At 34.6% G+C, this 22810-nt stretch overlaps 1 protein-coding gene across 6 annotated transcripts in view; it reads left to right on the top strand.

Moving 5' to 3' along the window:
* Nucleotides 1–22810, top strand: part of CCDC91 (coiled-coil domain containing 91) — a 356615-nt gene that overhangs the window by 97758 nt on the left and 236047 nt on the right. For all 6 annotated transcript variants that reach the window (XM_004755697.3, XM_045073381.1, XM_004755696.3 and 3 more), the window contains 2 exons: nt 659–862; nt 1301–1405. In XM_004755697.3, coding sequence (XP_004755754.1) covers nt 659–862; nt 1301–1405 — 309 coding nt within the window. The remainder of the gene's footprint in view (nt 1–658; nt 863–1300; nt 1406–22810) is intronic.

Here is a 22810-nt window from a genome sequence, read left to right on the forward strand (position 1 = left end):
AGCTTCAAAAGAAAAAATAATTACAAAAAAATAATTATTTCTCTTTTCAGGGACGCTTACCCTGCCTTTTTTAGGTATTAGAGTGTTCATTTCAATTTTAGAGTAAAAACCAGAAAGATAGCAGTCATAGGTTTTATTCATTCAAATATTTATTGATCCAGACATTGGACTAAATGCTGCAATTAGTCCAGATTTCCAAACTACAGCACATAATCTTGAGTCACCTATCACCTGCCTGTACTAGAGAGTGATTGATGATCCATTAGTGGTTATTAAGAAATTTCAAATTCTGATTTACAATTTAAAAAATATACAAATTATGGATGTTTGTATAAATTTAAGAATGGTGAGTATCAGATATGTCCATACTTAATTATATGCTCTCAAGCATAAGAAAATGTTTCAAGTTTTTTAGTGCTTTGCTTGCAAAATGATAAATGCTTTAGTCTCTAAAGTTTAGAAGAAATTTAGTTTCTTAGCTGCGAAGTTGTAACAGTTTGAGGTCTTCTGTTGATTTACTTAAAGGGTGAAATAATTTCAGAACCTTTGCTACAACTTAATTTCCAAATGTGGTTTCTGGTGCCCTTTGGATGTTTTCATTATTGGTACAGTGTAAACTTTCCCCTTTTGTGTATTTTTTTTTTTTAATGTGGTTTAGATTCAGCAATCAACGCACACTCATCTGGATATCTCACTTTTTCCATTGGGTTTAAATGATGAGAAAAGTAATGGAACAATTGCTTTTGTGGATGATTCTGAGGATCCTGGAGCCAATGTATCAAACATACAGCTTCAGCAAAAAATTTCAAGTCTGGAGATTAAACTCAAAGTTTCTGAAGAAGAAAAACAGAGAATCAAAAAGGTATAATTTACATTTGCCAAAAAAAATAAATGTTTGAATTGCATGAACTCGAAATCTGATACAATCCCAATCTCTGTTTAAAAACTCATTAGTGGAAGAAGATGCTTTCTTCCCTTGGCTATAGATTTCAATGAGTTTTATGAGTTTATCACTTAGAAAAGTCTTTGATAAACAATGGTTAGTCTTAGATACATACTTTTAAAGGTGAACATATTATTAGTGAACATTTACTAGTGTGAATCATTTTAGTGTTATATCGGTGTTAATATAGGTCCGGAAATGAGAGTGGGGCATATAATCTGTAATAGTGTTGACCTTCAAACCATATTTCCTGTTAGTTCTTTCCTTACCAAATATTTTCTGGTGTGTTCATTGAAAAAACTGAATATATTTTATGCCATTAAATATTACAAAATTTATGCTTGATTTTTCTTTTAGGATGTGGAATCATTGATGGAAAAGCATAGTGTCTTAGAAAAAGATTTTCTTAAAGAAAAAGAGCAAGAGGCCATTTCGTTTCAAGATAGATACAAAGAACTTCAGGTAAACCTTGTGAATTTAAAATTTAATATGTAGGCCTTTTGCAGAAACATGTAAAATAATTTCAAAAAGTGTTTAATAAATACTTAATGAAGGATCAGATGCTTGCTTCAATTTGTAAAATATTGACCAGCAATGGATGAAATTAATGATAAATGCCATTTTGAAAAATCTGTATTTGGGAGAAGCAATGAGGGTTAGTTGAGACTCTGGTGAAAGATATTGTTCTGATGGATAAAACTTAGAAATTGATATTCTGATTTTTCTTACTGTGATTATATTTGAAGAGTTTGAAATCCTGTAACTTCCAAAGTAAGATGTTTAACCTTTTTTCATAAGTTGTAATCAATGTTTCCTCTTCTTCTCCCCAAATTTCCTTAATAAACTTCTGCAGTCTTTCCTATCCCAATAAATGGCAGCTCTGTATTTCCAGTTGCTAAGGATGATACCCACATACCCCATGTCTGTTCCTTTATCACAACTTGTCGGCTCTACCTTCAAAATGCCCAGGTTTTGATTGTTTGTCCTTCAGTCACTGCTACTCCCCTATTCTAACCCATCCTTATTTCTCCCTTGGAATACTAAAGGATCTTCTAACTAATCTTTTTGCCTCTGTCATTGCCCACTTACAGACCATTCTCCACATTGCAGCCACTGTGATTGGTCTAATACTTAAAGCTGATCATGTCCTTTCTCTGCTCTGAAACCTTCATGGCTTCTCATCTCACCCAAATTAAAAGCCAAGTAAGTCCTTAGAATGGTTTGCAAGGCACTGCATTCTCTTTTCTCTCCTCTCCCCACCTTTCCCCCGCTGCTGTCTCCTCAGTCATTTTGCCTTATCCCTGTATCTGGACCACTCTTCCCTCAGTTCTCTCCATGGTTTTCTTTTTTATATCATTCAGATGCCTGTGCAAATATCATTTTATCAGAGAAGATCCCTGTCAACCTTCCCATATTCTGTTCTGCTTTTCTCCATAGCACTTTTTACATCTGACAAACTATATATTTACTTGTTTATTTGCCTAGATCATTTTAATGGTCTCCTAAGTAGTCTTCTAGCCTCTATCCTTGCTCTTCTTTCTAATGAGTTTTTATTTCAGCAGGTAATGTTTTTAAAAATGTAAATCAAATCAGTTCGCAACCTCAATTCTCAGTCTCCTTCCAACGTAAATCTTCTGGCTTCTCCAGTTTTTCCAGTGACTTACTTACACTGAACTTCTTACTTATTAAGGTCCAGATGCATGTGTGAGTCTGTGTTGGAGAGGGTATTCGTTGCCTGTTGAAGTGGCAAGTGGAGGGAAATGGTTTTTGATTTATTCACAGTCTCTGACTGGATGGCTCTGCTATCTGCAAAACTCTTGCAAAAAAAAAAAAAAAGAGAAGAAAAGAAAACTTGAAAATAAGGGAAAGGGAGAGTTGTGTTCTTTCAGTGTCTTATGGGGATTTTGTTTAATAGACTTTGGATTATTTAGGAGAATGTACTTTGACTCACTGTTTACTGTTGATTGTCTCAGATGTATTTTTCTTTTTTTAAAGATTTTATTTATTTATTTGACAGAGCAAGATACAGTGAGAGCGGGAACACAAGCAGGGGCAGTGGGAGAGAGAGAAGCAGGCTTCCCACCAAGCAGGGAGTCCGATGTGGGGCTCGATCCCAGGACTCTGGGACTATGACCTGAGCCAAAGGCAAACACTTATCAACTGAACCACACAGGCACCCCAAGTCTCAACTATATTGACATTACATGTTAGTTAATTTTTTCCCCAGAAGAACATTAAGTCATTTCTGTTAGAAAAGATAACTTCAAAAATACTCTTATTGCCATGGTAGGACATTGGCAAGTTTTGTCTCCAACCTAGCACTCTTCCTTAGTCTAACACACCATTATTTAAATTTTATATATATATATATGTATATATTTATATATGTATATATCATATATATACATGTAGGTATGATATATACATATTTTCAAATGCTCTTTGAACCAGTCTTAACATCCAATTCCTTTAGTCTTAAGCATAAGTTAATCCATTTATTAATAAGTGAGTAGAATAAATCTTTGGTCTATGTTCAGTTTATATTTACGTGAGTCACATTTTAATGTTTTGAATATTACACTTTTAACAATGTACTGAACTCTAGCTTCCTTCAAATACCTGCTCAAGTGCTACCTTCTTGTGGTTGCTTTCCTTGACTGTGCAATAGAAAATAAGACACTGTAAATGCCCAGCATTTCCTAGCTACCTTTCCTTGCTTTTTTCCTTCTCCTCATTTATTCACCTGTAATTTGGTTTTAATTTGGTGATTTTGTATTTTCTCCCACCGATTTTTATGAAATTTGGAACTTTCTTTCCCAGTGCCTAGAGCCATATCTGGCATATAGTATGGGCTCACGTAATATTCTTGAATGAATGAATGAATGAATGATTTTACTAATATAATGCAGCCTGTTCCCCAAAGGCTAATTGTGTTGCATAGAGCCACACTTACCAACCCCATATTGGAATTACAGTGTTTATTGGAAGATGCGATACTGAATACTGAGAGAACTTTATGTATTATTTTCTGCGAATAATGAGTGACTTATTCTGGGCCCTGTAGTGAAACATGTATCTTTGCAAATTCCGTTTCAGTTTCTCAGTCTACTAATGAAAACAGTAAAGTAATATACTTGAGATACCATCTAAGACCTCACAGACACTTTGAGCTTTTCACAGTAAAGACCGATATAAATCCCAAGTGGCCTTATCATGGCGGTTAAACTGCTTTTATTATTAACAGGGATAATAGAAAAGTAACAAGTTGAGTCCTCAAAACTCACATTCAATTTAAAAAGATTTTTTATAGGAAGCAGTACTTCCAAAGAAAACTTTTTTCAGATGGGTTTACTTCTATGCCAGGAAGGGTCTCTCTCCTTTTTATACCATGTGAATAAAAGGGTAACTGACTTGTGGGAGTATCTTACCATCTTGGGCACATAAGTGATAGAAAAATGTACTAGGAGGTCTCATAGCCCATCTGAACCAAAAGGCAAACACGCTGTTTAGCAAAGCTTTTTGTTGTTGTTGTTAGAGCTCTCTCTATAGGTCTTTGTTGTTCTGTACATGGTTTCTTCAGTCTGTTTTCTTCCTGCTGTTCCGTTTGAATAATTTTTATTGTATCTTGTAGTTTACCAAATCTGCTTTTGAGTCAGTTCTTTGCTATTTATTAATTTTGTTGTTTTTCAGTTTTAAAATTTCTGTTTGGTTCTTCTTTTTTTTAAAGTTTCTATTTATTTTTGTGAGAGAGAGAGGGAGAGAGAGAAAATGGGAAGAAGAGAGTAGGAGCAGTGGGGAGGGGCAGAGGGAGAAGCAAGCTCCCTGTGAGCAGGAAGCTGAGTGTGGGACTCAATCTCAGGACCCTGAGATCATGACCTGAACTGAAGGCAGACGCTTAACCAACTGAACCACCCCAGGCATCCATTGTTTCTTTTTTTTAATATCTTCTTTTTGCTGAAGCTTTCTTCTTTTCCTCATGTTTTAATCATGTTCATAATTACTTACTTAAGCAACTTTATGAGGGTTGTCAATCATCTTAACATTGGTGTGAGCTTATTGCTCTCTGTTCATGGTCTTTTCTTATTCACTTTGAGGTTTTCCTGATTCTTGGTATGATGAGTGGTTTTAATTTTATCCTATGCATTTTGGGTCTTTCATATGACTCCTTGGGTCTTGGTTAAATCTGGTATTTTAACGGGTCTCCCGATACTGCACAGTTGGGGGAAGGTAGACGCCACTTTGTTGTTTTTAGGTTCATATTTCCTACTTAGCTGCTATTGACCTTCTGGGTCAGAAAGGTGCCTCTTAATCCTGGGAAAAAGTGGAATTTCAAGCCCCCCATCAGCCTTGGCTGATACTGCCCTGGTTAGCAGGAGGAACATGGGGTGGGGAAGCCTCTGGATGGCTGAGTTCTGAGTCCTCACTCAGGTTTTTCTGACACAGGAAAGGAGGGAGAAAGAGCCTCCTTATGTCTGGGTGGGGATTCAAGTCCAAAAAATGCCTCCCAACTTGGTTTTTTCTGCTGTTAGCTAGAGGGCATCGAGGGTGGGAAGGGAAACTTCCTTACAGCTGGTCAAGGTGGAAGTCTAGGCTTAGTGTTTTGGACTTGGCTCACAGAAATTGATGTGGGGTCATATTTTTTTTTCCATGGGTTTGGCTGTCATCAGGCCATTTGTTATCTACAAGTTTTTTGTTTTGCTGAATTGGACCTTCTGTGGGCCTTTGGCTAGAGAGGAAGGGCTTTTTTTGGGGTTTTTGTTTGTGCCCACCGGTATTTCCTGGTTGCTGCCCATTCCAGTACCCAGTTTGGGATGTATGAGGCTAAAGAAAACTCAATAGTACTGAATGTGTCATTCCCTTTTTTCCCAGGTCTCTAGACCTCTCTTCTTGCCACCTTCTAGAATCATCATGTATTTGTTTTAAATATAATATCCAGGTGTTTTAGCTGTATTTATTGAAAAAATAGGGAGAAAAGAATCGACTTCATCTTAGTCTGTAAGTATACTAGAAAAGAACATTCTAAATTTTAAATATTCTTTGTTGTAGCTACAGCAGGAAGCTAACTTCAATTTTAAAATATATTAACTTAAGGCAGATATTTTGAGTAGTTTTTTTGAGGAAATAGTTTACATAGTTTTTGGAGTCCTTGTACATAGAGGAAGGGCAAATAAAGATACAGATAACTCAAATTGGGAAAAACTCATAGGTTTCTATCTTTGCTTTATACTTACCAAGTTTGAACCTGTACTTTCTGGAAATGTATTTTCAGTAAAAATATTTAAATTAAAAAATATTTAAATTATGTTGTACAGACCAGCTTCATTAAGAATTTAGAAAATCTTGGGCTTCACTATTTGACATCCCTTTTTGTAATCCACTTCTTTCTGGGGTTATAACCCCTTTTTCCAAACTGATACAAAGCTAGTTTAGTCTGATAACTTTTTAGGAATAAGAGATGTTATTTATTTACTTTTTAAAAAGATTTTATTTTTTTATTCATCAGAGAGAGACTGAGTGAGCACAAGCAGGGGGAGCTGTAGGCAGAGGGAAAAGCAGTCTTCCTGCTGAGCAAGGAGCCTGATGCAGGAGTCTATCCTAAGGTCCTGGGATCATGACCTGAGCTGATGGCAGATGCTTTGATACCTCACATAATTATTTGCCAAGCATTTGGCATAAATTATTTAACTTAACTGACTGAGCGACCCAGGAGTCCCAAGAATAAGAGATGTTATTAAATTTGTGTCAAAAGAGGCCACTGTATGCCAAATATTTATATAGGGTGAAATATTAGCAAAAGTGAGTTTTAAAGAGTGGATATTTATTAAATTTCTTCCTTGAATTTATGGCTTGTCAGTCATTCTTCAGATATCTGAAAATCAATATATTTCTCTGAAGAATATGGCAATCCATATATTTTTCTTTATTAAGACATATAACCTACAGATCTTTTAAATATTTGTGGAGCTTAATGAAATAGAAAATGTTTTCTGTTATTTATGAAGACAGAGATAATATATTTGGTGCCTATCTCTCTGCTGTATCTTAAGTACAATGAAACATTCAGGAATACAAAGAGAGAGTACTAATGAGACTAGATTAAATTAGCTGAGAAGCCTTTCTCTTAAAAAATCTTAGTATGCTTATGTGTTTATAAGAATAGTATGTTTATTGTGGAAAATATGGAAAATTCAGAGAAATAAAAATAAAACAAAATTCATACATTTTCATCACCATAAACAATTCAGGTATTTTCGTGGGATCTCAAAGTGGAGCGTTTTAATTTTCAGTTTTGCAAATAAATCTACCTCTACTTAGATCATCGTTGGGTGTGCCTTTGTTAAGGTTTTAGTCTAACCAGAGAAAGAATAGTTAATAAACGTAGTGTTTGTAAAACCTTAAATAAACTTTTTTTTTAAAAAGACAACAGTAACTATTGCAGAGAACTCTTAACAGTGTTGTTTTATGCGATATGGTCTGATTACCAGGATAGGTGGGGGGTGTGAATGTGCCTGCAACAGAAGGAAATAAGGAACACTGTGAACTCGGCTGTACAGTGGGGGTGTGCACTACCTCTCCTTTCCTGTTCTGTCCAGGGTGTGTAGCCCAAGCAGAGGAAGAGAAATGAGTCATGCCGCATTTGTCAGAGGTAGCTATTTGAAGGACTTCTCATGAATCTTGAAGGGAGAACTCATTTTAGTACAACTTGGATTCCAGTTTCTTTTGTCTCCTTTTTCTGACTTCCATAGCAAATTGGTCTGCCTGTGTGACGAGCACTGAAGAAACTTGGCAGCTTATCAGGTTGCACCTGATAATAAAAATGCTACCACGTTAAAAAAAATTGAATTAGCAGATGCAGCTGGTTATAAAATTATCATCTCTGAGAGTTGTCAGAATCGGCAGCTATGGCTAACTTTCGGAGTTTTCTGTATAAACTTTTTAAAGACTGGGCCTGTTCTTCCAAATGCCATTTCTTATTGAAATGCCTCCTGGTTATAGTATGTTGACTATTCTGTTTGAGAATTAAAACTAAACAAAACAAAAACAATTATGTGAAAATACAGCGTTTCATTTAATAGTGTTTACATTGACCTCATAAATGGATTTATACTGCTTCATTCTGTTGCTGATTTCACAGGTTATATTAATTAAATAAGAATAAATGTCATTCTTTTTTCATTCTTTTTTTCTTTTTAAAGAATTTATTTATTCAGAGAAAGAGGATTAGAGTAGGGGGAAGAGAGGTAGATTCAGAGGGAGAGAGAGAATCTCAGGCAGACTCTGTGCTGAGTGTGGAGCCCTACCTAGGACTCAGTCTCACAACCTCAAGATCATGACCTGAGCTGAAAACGATAGTCAGATCATCAACTGACTGAGCCACCCAGGTGCCCCAAATAGATATTATTCTTAATGTTTTTGTGTACTTTTCAAAGTGAATGCTAGTCAGGTGTTGGACACTTGGGCCGTTAGCCAGAGGCTGCTGTGATTGTTGGGCTTTATGGCACTTGGCTGAGGGTACATTTGAGCAGTGGCTTGACACCTCTGAGCATTTAGCTTGATGACCCAGTATGTGAGGAATTAACCAGTTCTGTAGCGGTAACCCGAAATGTAGTGGCAGTCCCGCCAAGAGGAAGGGGATGCTAAAGGAAAGACAGATTAAGCATATCTTGAAGACACCCTGCTCACTCACCTATCCTTAAGAATGATTAACAGCATTATGAAGAAGAGGAAAAAAATGAAAGGAAAATAAAAATTCTATGTTTTGTTTGGTCTCCTATGCCTTTCACTTAATACTGTGTATTTTAGATTGGGAGAGATACCAGGGAATGAATAAATTTCAGTTTTTAGGAAACCTACCCTCTTTACAAGCCCCATAAAGGGAGAGTCATTATGACAGATGCATCTAAGAATTTTCTCTTATTCCAAAATAAATTAAATTGTCAAATCCAGTGTAAATTTGGAAGACCTTTTTGTTGAACTGTATTAGAACAATAAGCATTGAAGCAAAAGGTTTATATGTTTTTAAAAAAGTTTATTCAAGACATGCTGGAAGAATTATATATAAAAATAAGCAACATTTCAAGGGTGTTTTACTTAATATGTCAGTTATTTATTTCTTAAATATAAGATTTTTAGGTCAAAGTAATACATTTGAAATATTGCTTTATGTAGTAGTAGTTTTCACTAATTTCTTTGTTTTATCTCTTTTACTTCACTGATTTGACTGCCTTTAGATTTTAAAGCAGTAGTCCTCAATCATGGTTGCCATTAGGATCTCTAGGAAAGGCTTTAAAAAATGCTCATGTCCTATCCCACACCAGTTAAATGTGTTCAGGTGGTTCAGACATCAAAAGGATGTCTAGTAAAAAAGGTATAAACGCAGTGAAAAGCCTACTCATCATCCTGTGCACAGTCTGCCTAGTTCCTGGTCCTCTCAACAGGTAACCAGTGTTGGTTTATTTTTATCCTTCCAGACTCTTCTAGGGTGAATATAAAACCCAACTCTAAAGGGATGGACGGATGGATGGTTGAATAAATCCTCCATCCCCTTTTTATACAGATAGTAGTATACTAAATATATTTTAATTATATATTTTTACAAATTTTCCCCTTGCCCTCCTTACTTAAGAGTGTTTCTTAGAGGCCCTTCAGTAGTGGCTCATTAAGAGATTCTTACTCAGTTTTCTTTTTATGGGTATCCGAATATATTATTGCATTTTTTCTGTTACGAAGTACTGCTAGCTAAAGACTTAATTTCAAACTAATCTTTTAATTATTAATTTTCTTCTTTGACAAATTTCTAATTTGTTCTTTAAAATCAAATAATTTTACTGGAATATGCCCTAGTATTGGTCAATCTGGGTTGATTTCTCTAGATTCGCAGTGTGCCCCTTTAATATATACGGATTCAAGTACTTTTTTAGAATTTCAAGGAGTTTATATTAAATTATGCATTTAATTTTTGTTTTATTTCCTATTTTTTCCCCTTCTGGTGACTCATGTGTGTTGGATAGTGTTTGTCTTCTATGTTAGCCTTTAGTGTTGAATCCTTTTCATTGCTTTCTTCATTTCTTTCTGATCTAAAACATGTTTCTCCTTTTATTTTATTTCTCTTAAGGTATTTTCAATTTACCTTATTTGATCTTATGTTCTTTTTAGTTCAGTCGTCATTTCCAAAATGATTCATTCTGTCATAATTCTTTTCTGAAAATTTTCCTATCATTTGAGTCTTTCTGTAGTATGATTTATGTTGCTCCTTAATTTATCACTTTCATAATATCTTTTAGTTCACTTTGAAATATAAGTGTAGAGTTTTAAATTTCTTTTTTAATATGTATTTTTGCTGTGCTTTTATTTTCTGTAGGGCTGTGATTCTGTTCCTTCTTTTACATATATAATAGTCTATGGGATTTGACTTTAGTACTTTTCTGTTGTTTGTTTTTATATGGCATTAATTTCCTTGGCCTTTTAAAAGAGAGGAGTGATTGAAGATAGTTTTATTCCCTCATGATTCTATAGTACTCTCATGTTTTTGTCAAATTAAAAAATTGTTGCCACATTTATAGATTTTTCTGACTCGGTACCATCTTCCACTTCTATCTCAAAACCCCCTTTTTCTTCTGTCTGTGGTCTCTGGCTTGGTCGGTTTGGATTCTCTTCTCAGCTAATTCTCCTCAGTCTGGAGCTTTCTCCTCAAAGTATGTAGAGTTTATCAGACCCGGTGTATCCTGGGCTATTGACACCTTACTGAGGACCACTTGTACAACATCCCTATTAGAATGTATAGGCCCTTCAGTTTCAGCTGCTGGCCTCATGTTGGCCTACTGACCTCTGGTTAGAATCTGTTAGCTGTTGTGGAGTTCCCATGTCTGCGTGATACCCTGTTGCTTTCACCTTTCTTCTTGGACAGAATCTGTTGCCATGCATATCTTAGGACGATTCACAGTTTGTCTTTACTTGCTCCCATTTGAGCATTCATAGAAACACTGTGACACCTACTTTTTTTTTTAAAAGATTTATTTATTTATTTATTTGACACAGAAAGAGAGATCAGAAGTAGGTAGAGAGACAGGCAGAGAGAGACAGAGAAGCAGGTTCCCCGCTAAGCAGAGAGCCCGATGTAGGGCTTGATCCCAGGACCCAAGCCGAAGGCAGATGCTTAACCAACCGAGCCACCCAGGCGCCCCAATTGTGACACCTATTTTCGTGATAGCTATTGACTATGAATTTTTTGGTTCAATTTTTTTTAGGTGCTCTGTGTTTTTGTGAGGGGACTTTTGAGAGTTCTGAAAACTACCACCACTATTACCATATACCTGCTACCCACTCACTATTAATTATTATTAAAGGGAATTATCTGTGATAGTTAGGGTTACATGTATGCTTTTCCTAAGGATACTATGTCATATGGAATTAGTAGTAGTTTGCAGTCGTGCATAAATTTGAGGGAAAAGACCATATTTTGGTTTTGTATACTACTGTTTGGTACTTGTAGATGCCTGTGAGAATTGTTGAAATTAAGAAGACAATGTCTAGAAAATTAAAAAAAAAAAAACTGCTCGGGAAAACTACTGCTTTTATTGTTTTTGATTTCAATTTTATAGAAAGTCAGTTTTATGGAAATACAATTGTACTGATATACAATTTTATGGAAATTGTATCACATTTTCCCAAGAGTCACTTTCTCATGCTTTATTCCGTTTTTTAAGTGTCGATGAATAACTTTATAAAAAAGTAATTTGAGGAAGAGGGTAATTGCAAGCATATCTATGGAGTTACTACTACTCACTTGATTCATTGCTTTCCAAGATGTAACTTGTTTTTGTACCTTGTTTTGTACAGGTAAAACCTGTATCTGTAGATATAGACCACAATATCATGATCGATATTCCTAATAAGGATTTTTAGTCATTACCTCCCACCTCCCTAAAATATTAATTATCTTGAGAATAAACTTAGCTTTATACTATTTTTCTTCATTCACAATCTCTGTTCTCTACTTTAGCAGTTAGCAATCTTTCCCTAATTTAGGTGGTTAGCAACTTTCTTTTTTTGAATGAAGATTATTTTTTAAAAAATAAAAATTACATTTTTTTCAAAATTAAAAAAAGCTTAAGCTCTTGTTTATTAAAAACTTTCAGCTTATTGAATACAGTTTAATGAAAAAATTAGGGACATTTTAAAAAGCTCCCCCTCAATTTTATCATCAAAATAGGCAGTTTGAAAAAGAAATAAATACAATTTCTTTAGTACTTTTATAATTAATGGGAAAAATGTATACTTTAAAAATTGGATTATTTGTTACTAAATAACCATGTAATAAGAAAATTGAGCTGGGCGCCTGGGTGGCTCAGTGGTTAAGCCGCTGCCTTCGGCTCAGGTCATGATCTCGGGGTCCTGGGATCGAGTCCCGCATCGGGCTCTCTGCTCGGCAGGGAAAAAAAAAAAAAGAAAATTGAGCTTTTAGTCTTAAAAAGTGCTAAGGTTGGGGACAATTTTGAAAGATAGTATAGGTATAAGTTTTTGAAATTTAATGCTTGTTCGTATTTTGAAGGCATTATGTAATTTTTCTCATTCCTGTTCTAATAATTCAGAAAATCAAATGTTCTTTTTATTTGTCAAAACTAAATTGAATAATTTTAAAGTCATTAGAAGAATACCATCTTCTGTTCTACAGGCTGATTGACCATTGTGAGAATGATTTTCTTCCCTCTTATAATGATAGAAATTTAAAGTCTTTGCAGTACCTCTTCAAATATGTAGTTATTTTAAAAACACACCATCAATTTAATAATAGACTTTGAGGGGACAGAGAAGATAACATTAAATGTGTATTTCAAGACAGCCTAATTTTGGAGATCTTAAAGTATAACGAAGTAGACATTGTAGACTTGATTTGGTATGTAAATGGGCTTTTGTGTTCCAAATACTTTTCATATTTAGAATTTGTAGGTAGTTTATTTAAAAATATAAAATGTTTAAAAAGTAGTAAAACATATAAACTGTTTCAGTTAGTTTAAACTAAACTTCAGTGATTTTGTAACTAGGGAAGTGAAGGGTTTTCTCCTATTATTAAATTTAAAAATAATTCCTTAATTTAAATGCATAAGCCTCATTAAAGAGATTTCCTACTAAAAAAAAATTAATACCGAAAAATGGATTGAGAGGCCATCTGAAATTCAGGTACCTAAATTCTCAGTATGATTTTCCATAGCATCTCTTCAGCAAGCATTCTGTATATTTAGTTGGTCTTAACATTTTTACCTATTTTTAATTGTGAGTGATTCAAGGCTGGATGCTAATTTCCTAGGTATAATTTCTTTAAAAGTTAAATAGTGCATGTCTTCTTGAGGTCTGTGCTGATGCAAGTGTATATGAATACATTTCAGAAATGCTAGAGAGTTGTCATTGTGATATTTATTCTGTGACATTGAATTTGGTCTTTAATTTACTCCATATGCTATTAGGATGTTTGTAAGCACGTTTATCACTTCTGGGGTGTGTTTTATCTTCTTTACTAAATTGTAAATCAATCATCCAAAGAATATTCTTGGATTGCAGACAGTTTTTTTTATACCCACTAATGTTTTTGAGAAGAGCTTAGTGGTAGATTGTGTGTGTGTGTGTGTGTGCATAATGGTATTGCCAAAAAAATAGGAAAACATGGACTTATAATGTGGCTAAGCCTCATTCTCATCTAGTGGTGAGGCAAACCTGTTATTTGTGAATACTCTAGTTTACAATCTCAAGGGATGTATTTACTGTATTTCCGTACTTATCTGAGGTCAAACTCTGACCTCAACCATTCTAGAACAAAGCCACAGACCTCAGCAATAAATGAAAAGACTGGTTTGAAGCAAATTTATCTGAAATCCCGTGTATTTTGTTTGATAGGTAAGTCATGGAGCCTTTGTCTCTCAACCAGACAGTTGAATATAAAGTAAAGAAGTAAAGGCTACTGTACTTAATAGTAGCCAGAAGTGAATGTTGAAGGAGAAGCTTAAAAATCTGAGAAATTTTTGGATAGGCTTAGGTGGTCCCCAGGTCTGTGTTTTCTGTTATTTGTTTAATGGATTTTCAGTTTAGGACTTTTCTCAGGCAGGAACATTAAACGAGGAGAGAGGTGACTTAAGGAATATTTGCTATGTATTAATAAATAAGAGTTCTTTGACAAGCTCTACTGTCCCTTCCTATTTACTTGCTGAGTGCTTTTATGTATTCTATCTGAGGGAAGAAAGATATTGTGATTTTGAAGGGAATAGGCAAGGAATTTATGATTTCAGACTTCTTCACAATACAGAGTAGTGGCCTAAATCTAAAACTGGAAACATGATTATATAGAATAATATATTTATTCTATATATATATATATTGGGCCTTTTGTGATTGGTTTAGGTTGTTCATGGCTACTTCATCTTCATGCTTTGGCTCTCACGTGAAAGGCTACTCTCCGAGACAGCTTTTTTCTGACTTCTCTGGCTGACATAGTTCTTCCTTTCCCTCTTCTCCCTTCTGGTTTACTTTCCTCAGAGGAGTTAGCAGAATATTGTTTATGTGTTTATTGTTCAAATTGTATTTATTGTTTTCTCTCATAATGTAAGTTCTTGGAGGGAGACATTTTCTCATATTCAGTCATTATCAGCTCGTAGAATAGTGCCTGACACACAAAAATATGTTGGTTGGTTGATGAGTTGACTGAAACGTGTGGCTTGTGGGTGCTATGGATTCAGTCTCTCGCCTCTGGTGTTCCACCCCTGCACACCCAAATTCACATGTTGAAGCTCTCACCCCTAATGTGATGGTATTTATAGATGGGGCCTTTGGGAGGTAATTAGGTTGCGATGAGTTCATGAGGGTGAGGCCCTCATGAGGGGATTGGTGTTCTCATAAGAAGAGACACCAGAGAGCTCGGTCACTCTTCTCCCTGCCCTGTGAGGACACAGCTAGAAGACAGACTTCTCTGTAAACCAGGAAGAGAGCTCTCACCGAAAACTGATCTTACTGGCACCGATTTTGGATTTCTAGCCTCCAGAACTGTGAGAAAGTACATTTCTGTTGTTTAAGACACCAGTCTGTTACTTCGCAATGGGAGCCTGAGCAGACTAAGACATAGAATATAGGTGTTTTATATTTAAAGCTATAATGTATTATTTCATCATCCATTTAATACTTACTGTTGTGATCCATCTCTATGCTAAAATTTATTTGAATTCAGTTTTAAGAAGATAAAAGTAAAGTATGTTTTAGTTTATACTATAAAGCTTCTAAAGGAATTTATGGCTTTTGAAGGAGATTTTTGTGATAAAAGTATTAGGAGCAATATATATTTTCTTTCCAGCTAATACCTGTATTATCCCTGTATCCTATTAAATAACATCTCATAAGAAACCATTAGACTTGGTTTCAGCTGTGGATACAGAATAGAGAACATTTTAATAATGAAAAGTAGAGGTAAATATGCTACTTACTCCATCTGCTTCTAAAATTACAGACTAGCTGCCAGAGAGTTCCACAAGTTAGAGCAGTGTCTGAAGTCACAGAGCAGCATGAAACCTGCTGAATCTGAAAAAGGCAGCCTTCATGGCAAACACTAACCTGCTCTTTACTGCACAGGAATTTATGGATGTGGCAACAGCTCCAATCCTACTTCTACTTGAAGAATTTACCAAGGACCTCACACATTTAAAAAATCTTTGACCCCTCTTTTGCTTTCAGTTTCATTAGACTTTTTCCCTCTACCATTTCAAAGTTGTTCCCCCACTTGCTTTTGGAAGTCTCTTTCATTTTGTTATAGTTTCTTTTCCCATGTAATATGCTTCCTAGGCAGTTGCTTTTCTTTCTATCTTTTTTTTTCCCAGAATGTATGTATTTTGTATGCATGTAAATATATGAGTTCTGCTTTCCTTATTATTTCATCTGTTTATACATTTTCTTTTGCTCTTTTTCTTAAAGTGCATAATTTTTCTAACAACATAGTCTAGTAAAAAATTCAAATATTTTAGAAATATAACCTAGTGAAAGTTACCTATAATTTCACACCTTACAGATAACAACTTTAAGACTACCCATTTGTTTTCTAGGATATTTTATAAATTTACACCTTCACCAAGAAGTAAATGAGAGTGCCTATTTTACCACATCCTTGCCTATGCTAGGTTTTATCAATATTTTTAATACTTGTCAATTAGAGAAGTAAAATATATCTCTTTCTCTTTTAATTTTTATTAGTATATGTGATTTTTTTTCCATATGGCTATTTATAATTTTCACTTCTCCTGAGTTTCCACTATTTTTCTTCTGTCCATCAAAAAAAAAGTTCTGTTTATCTTATTCTTTTTTTGTTTGTTTGTTTATTATCTTATTCTTAATGATTTATAGAACCTTTATGTGTGAGGGTTATTTATGCAGATGTTTTTCTGATACATTTATTTTTCATTTTGATGGTGTCTTCTACTACAGCAAATTTAAAAAGTAGCTGTTTATTATGTATGAATTTTGGGTTAGAAAATATTCAGCCTTGTTTTCTTTCAGTCCTTGTCATTTAATTTTACATTTTACTTTTGATCCATCTCGACTTTCTATTGATAAGATGAGGTAGGGTCCAATTATGACTTTCCCCTAATGCCCAACTTGTTGCCCTGACAGTATTTTTCAAATATACCTTCTCTCCCTTCCTTATTTTGGAATGCATCTTTGCCATACAGTTAATTTCCATATCTACTTAGATATATTCTAGACTTCATTTTCATTTCTGTTGATACGTGTCTGTTCCCATAGTAGTACTATCTGCCTCGCTGTGGTTACTGTTGTTTTGTTGAACACTTAGATTTACTAGGGCTGTACTTACTTTTCTTGGCTAATCTTGTATATTAATCTCCCAGTTAAACTTTAAATCATGAAACAAATTGCATTTAAAAAGAAAACCCTGTTGGGATTTTTGATGGAAATTTTGTTAAATTCTTCTATTTATTTATATATAGACATCTTCCTCTTACTTATTCTTTCTACTTAATAGGTATGTTTTCTCATTTATTCCAGACTCCTCAAATATCCCTCAACTGAGTTTTATAGTTTTCTTCTTATAGCTCATGGGCATTTACTGTTAACTCATTCCTAAAAAATATAAGAGTTTTTGTTTGTTTCATATATAGTAATATACTCCTTATCTAGAATCAGATTTCCTGTAATCTTACCCTGGCTTTCAGTCTGGAGGGTAATGCTCTTGAGCACCTAAAGTAGCTATCAATTTTGTGCCTAAATTCAGTGCAACAATCTAGAATACATATATTTCCTCAGAAACTATGTTTTACAGTGAAGATAGAAACATACAATTTCATGTCAGATTGTAAGCAGTTACCATATAATCTGATGAGGTGTAGATTGGAGATACTGTAGGAGGTATGGAAGATCACGAATGAGGAAGAATCATCAGAACTTAGTTTCAGAAGATAAGCAGGTCTTTGTCACATAGTCTAGTGGAACAGGGAGATCTTGCAGAGGAAGCAACATTTGTGAAATACTGCGGTTATAAAATGGTATGAGCTGTTTGAAAAATTACTAGACCTAGAGTTTCAGTAGAGGGTTTTTGGTTTGGTATGTCAGCATAGGCTATGAGAGGGATGTGTTTTTGTAGCTGATTCTGAAAAGGTTGTTGGAAGCTGTCAAAAAGTTTTTAGTAGTAACACAGAATGTACTTGCATTTTGGAAAGACAGTTCTTGCAATTGGTTAAATATGAATTTGAGAGAGATGAGATGGAGTTAGGTAGACTTCTTTGGAGCCTGATGGTGTAATCCAGGAGAAATATGATGGAGATCTTAATTAAGTGGAGAAATGCGAGTAAAGATGGGGAAGACAGATTTTGAAAGGTATTAAGGCAGTAAAATTTACAGAATTTAACTGTTGGGAGTCAGGAAGAGGATGGAGTCTAGGATGGCTTGGTTTCAGGTTTGCAGAATGCTTGAGGCTTTAAATCATAACCTTTCCTTGTGAAACTTTTCAAATGTGTGCTTCATAAATATTTTATTTACTGTACAATAAATTAATAACAGTGATGTGATATGAAATTGGTAGGGTAAGGGTCTGTCAGAGGTGGACACAATCTCTACTTGCACTTAATCATTAAATCCTTATTTCTCTTCCTCAATCTCTCTCAAAGTTTTAGTACTTTTTCCCTCATCAATGCCATTACTCTAGCCCAGGGAGCAACCGTCTTTCACTCGGATTATTACATGCAGTTTTGCTTTGTTCCAATTCAATCCATGCCGACCCAGAATCATTCTTCAGTTGTGTGATCATTTCAGACTCTGTCTTAAAATCCTTCTGTCACTTTCTGTTTTCCTTGGGATTACTGCCAGCCTTTCAAAACACCTTGCAAAGTCTCATTTTCCTTGCTTGTAAAATAGGAGTGATAATAATACTTCCTCTTTGGACTATTTGAGGATTAAACGAATTGATGACCTGAAGTGTTTAAGAACAGTGCTGGCACACACCGCTGTATAAATGTTTATTCGTGTTTTGTTGTTGTTCGTGTTATTTTTATTACTTGTTTAGTATTTTAAGTTGACATCTAGACTATAAGAAGCATGAGGTTTAGGATGATATCTGTCTTCCTTTGGCATTAAGTTCTGTGTTTAGTGTAGAATATAATAATATCAAGTGCCTAATGTAGTCATTTTATGTACAAATAGTGAACATCATTTGAAAGCATGATAAAGCAGAGAGTTGTACTATTATTATAATGTAATAGGAGAACAAATGTCCAACTATCCTGCATTGCTAAGAAAAGCACCATTGCATTTAGTCGCTTCTCTTATAAGATAGCAGCTCTGAAACTCATTTTATTGTTTGAAAAAAGATATTAGATAAATGGAGAGTAAAATAAAGAAAAATAATCGGTTATGTACAAATGGAAAAGGAAAACAATGGCAACTTGGGTAATAAACCAAAATTAATAGATACCTTAACATGTGATTTTCTTATGTAAGAAAGAGTTGATCTACTGTGGGGTTTGGATGTACTTTCTCTCCTGAAATGGTTGATAAGTAAAGTTTGTTCATGTGTTTATCCATCCACGAAATATTTATTGGGTGTATTCTATGACCCAGGCATGGTTTTGAATGCTTGGGAACTATTAATGGGAAAATAACAACAGTAGCGAATCACTGCTCATGGAGCTTAGATTTTACTGTATTAGAGAGAGTATTTAATAAACATAAAAATAAGTTAATTAATGACATAGAAAGTGAGTAAATGATAAAAAAAAAAGAGTAGGATAAAAGAGGGGTTGGGATGGGGAGAGATAGATCACAATTTTAAATACAGTGATCAAGGTTTCATTTAAGAGGTGACTTCTGAGCCGAAATTTGAAGATGGAGACAGGGAGAAGACGGTAGGTCTAGAGATGAGTCAGAGAAAATGCTCTACAGTGGGAACTTAAAAGCAGACCAGTGTGGCTGGAGCAGAATGAATGAGGGGGAAATGGAGGAGGAAATGGTCCCCTAAGAAATAGAGGTCGGGTACGGGATGGAAAGAGCTTAATGCTTTTGACATTTATTTAGGGAAAACTACTTTTATGAAAATATTTTTAATTTTACATTAGAAATTCTATACATAAAAAAATCCCGTTTAAAGATGCCACAGGAGGAAGTATTGTAAGAAATAACAGACTCTATATTCTGCAAGACAGGGTATCTATGGTCATTTTATAGTATGTATACTCTTTCCAAATGAAATCTGGTCAGCAGTAGTAACGTTCTTTATTTCTCTATGGGGGATGCAGACATGGCTCTGCATATTTTTTGTTTCAGCTTCTTTTGTCTAAAAATTTCTGTGGCAGTCATATTTTTCCTGCCAGTGGATCTCTCTCTTTTTTTCCTTTTTTTCTGTGCTATTCGAAACATGGTGATTACATTCTGCTTAGAAGTAAAAACACAAGTCCATCTATTCCTGTGCAATTGTGAGATATGACTGTGACTCAAAGTAGGATTAGTTTTGCTTTTTTTTTTTTTTAAAGATTTTATTTATTTGACAGACAGAGATCACAAGTAGGCAGAGAGTCAGGCAGAAAGAGAGGAGGAAGCAGGCTCCTACTGAGCAGAGAGCCTGATGCTGGCTCCATCCCAGGACCCTGGGATCATGACCTGAGCCTCCCAGGTGCTCAAAGTAGGATTAGTCTTTAAGCAAGATTAAACTTGATGGGCCATTTGGGATATTTCTTCTATACTTCATCTTTTGTAGACTTTCAACAGATTTAGTGTTTTAATGATTTTTGAAGCCATTTTTAAAAACAATTTTAAATCTCCATTCTCTTTATAGAAAATTTTACAGCTAGTTTTTATGTTTTGTTTTGTTTTGCTTTGCTTTTAAGAAATGAGAGCTGATCAGTGAAACATATAACATATGACATATATGTCATATAACATATGACAGTGAAAATATAACATTTTATTATATGTAGAATTCAGAGAATGCCCTTGTCTCATGTATCCTTAGTGATACAGAGTCATGCTCCTAATTAGAACACTGTAATTTTCCTTTTAAATTTGTATGTTTTTCCAAGCCATCGCAGACTTAATTGATGTTTGAATTGCTGTTATTAACCTTTCAAAGAATAGAGGAAAAATGAGTCTTATAGATGTTCCCATCTGCCTTACATCGTATCTAGAGAAAGATCGCTGGACTACGTTTCAACTCAGCTTTCCATTTCTGCTATTTGTAGTTCTGGTTGTTAGGTTTCCTGCAAGCAAAACTGTAGTTTTTACATTTCCTTGTTTCCACAAAATTTTTGAGTATTTTGTTTAAATTTTAAACATTAAAGAGAAAAGTATAAATTAAAAATAATAAGGGCTAGGGAATATGCAGATAAAATGGAATGTTAAGGCCAAGAGAAAACTCAGGACATGCATACTTGCTTCTAAACATTTATTAAGATTTGGCTGCAAGTTTTATTGTCTAATTACTTTTACTAAACAGAAAGAACGATATAATTTCTAAAGAAAAGCTTCCTATTTCCTTAGTAGAAGGTGTGTACGAGTTGAATAGAATTTTCAGAAATAAGGCCTTAGAATTTGTATGAAGAGCTCATGCTTCAGGCAATATGTTATAGTGAGTAAAAGGTATAATAGGAGGCTGAAACTTTTTTCTCTATCCATATTGATGTTCTGGTGTTCATTTATGGAGAGACATCACATCTTCACATGCTAATGATGAAAAAAAAGTATTTTTATTGTATTTTTGAAGGTATTAGATATGAAGTAAACAGATGTCATTTTTTAAAATTAACCTTCTTTTATACATGAGGTAGTGGGATTCCACTTGTTGAGTTCCATAAGGAAATATATTCTTATTTTTATTTATTATTATTTTTTTTTATAGATTTTATTTATTTATTTGACAGAGAAATCACAAGTAGGCGGAGAGTCAGGCAGAGAGAGAGAGAGAAGCAGGCTCCCGCTGAGCAAAGAGCCCGATGCGGGGCTCGATCCCAGGACACTGAGATCATGACCCGAGCCGAAGGCAGTGGCTTAATCCACTGAGCCACCCAGGCGCCCCAGGAAATATATTCTTAATTTTCCTTTTTAAAAGACCACCCAGCTCTAAGATAATTTTATTGAAATTAGATGCTTAAAAGAAATTTACCCTCAGTTGATGGCTTGAAGGTAGAAAACGATAAGCTTCAGACATTGGAAAAGAAATGAGAAATGTTTGTGTTGGGGAAAAAAATAATTCACTTTCCATTAACCTCATAAAATTGGTCTTTTTCGAAAATAGACATGCATTTTTTTATACCTGGACTCTAAATATGATATTGAATGGAAAATAAAGAAGTCTTCCTGAAATAATACTGAAGAAAGCAAATTAAAATGTGAATCAGTTCCCTGTTATGTAAATAGTGATTCAGTTCAATGTTGGACTTCAAGGGCCAATAATTTTTATGAAAGTATTTCTAAAGCAAGGTGTTTGGATTGGATTTTAAAGTCTCTGTCCTTTGGTTGACTCTCTTTCATTTTATTCATTTGGGAGTACTTGTTTATAGTGTTGTGGCGTTTGTTTCGTTCCCACTAAATTCTTTCTTTTGCATCACCGGCAGAAATGTGGACACACAAGATCTAAAACTGAAGTTATAGTCCATAAGCTAAACTGTTTTTCCATAGGGTATCAATCCTGTTGCATATATCTACATGTGTTATGTTTTATTTTCTATCATTGAGTCTGCATAGACTGGGCACTTTTTAATTGTACAGGAGTCGCCTCAGTAATTGTCGACCAAATGACAAGAGTTTATAGAGAGAGTATAAATTACCTGACATTATTAAGAACATTTTGCCTGTCACTGAGATAGCTGCTAAAACAATTTAATTGTGTGCCCTGGTGGGAACACTGCTAGGTGTTATAGCAGCTGGATTGGTGAATAAGACAGCTGAGGTTATTGCTCCTTGGAGCTCATTACAATCTAACGGGTTATCGGTGTTCAGTTACTACCATTTGTACTTCAAAGTTTTGCCCTTTTTAAAAAACAACAACAACAACTTAGTCATGGGAGAAAGTCTTGACAGGAGAATATTAGTCATCAGTAGTGAAGATCATAAAATTGATTTCAGCCTATCCCTTTTGATTTTTTTTTTCATTTCGGCAAAAAAAGTTTATGTTCCCAGATTAGATTTTATTTTTGTGTTTTTGGTTTAATATCCAAGTCAAGACATCTGTGATCTGGTGGTTTTTAAATTTATTAAAAAGATCAGAAAATATTCCGAGGCAAGAAAAGTCATTTGTAGATTTCTTCTATTTATTTCACCTTGGCCATATAAAAACTGATGAACTGCAGGCTACATACTACTGTCTAACCCCAAAGGCATGTTTAAATACTATCT

The sequence above is a fragment of the Mustela putorius genome, unplaced genomic scaffold (assembly GCF_011764305.1).
Source record: "Mustela putorius furo isolate JIRA1106 unplaced genomic scaffold, ASM1176430v1.1 tig00537227_pilon_pilon_pilon, whole genome shotgun sequence".
Taxonomy (NCBI): Eukaryota; Metazoa; Chordata; class Mammalia; order Carnivora; family Mustelidae; genus Mustela; species Mustela putorius.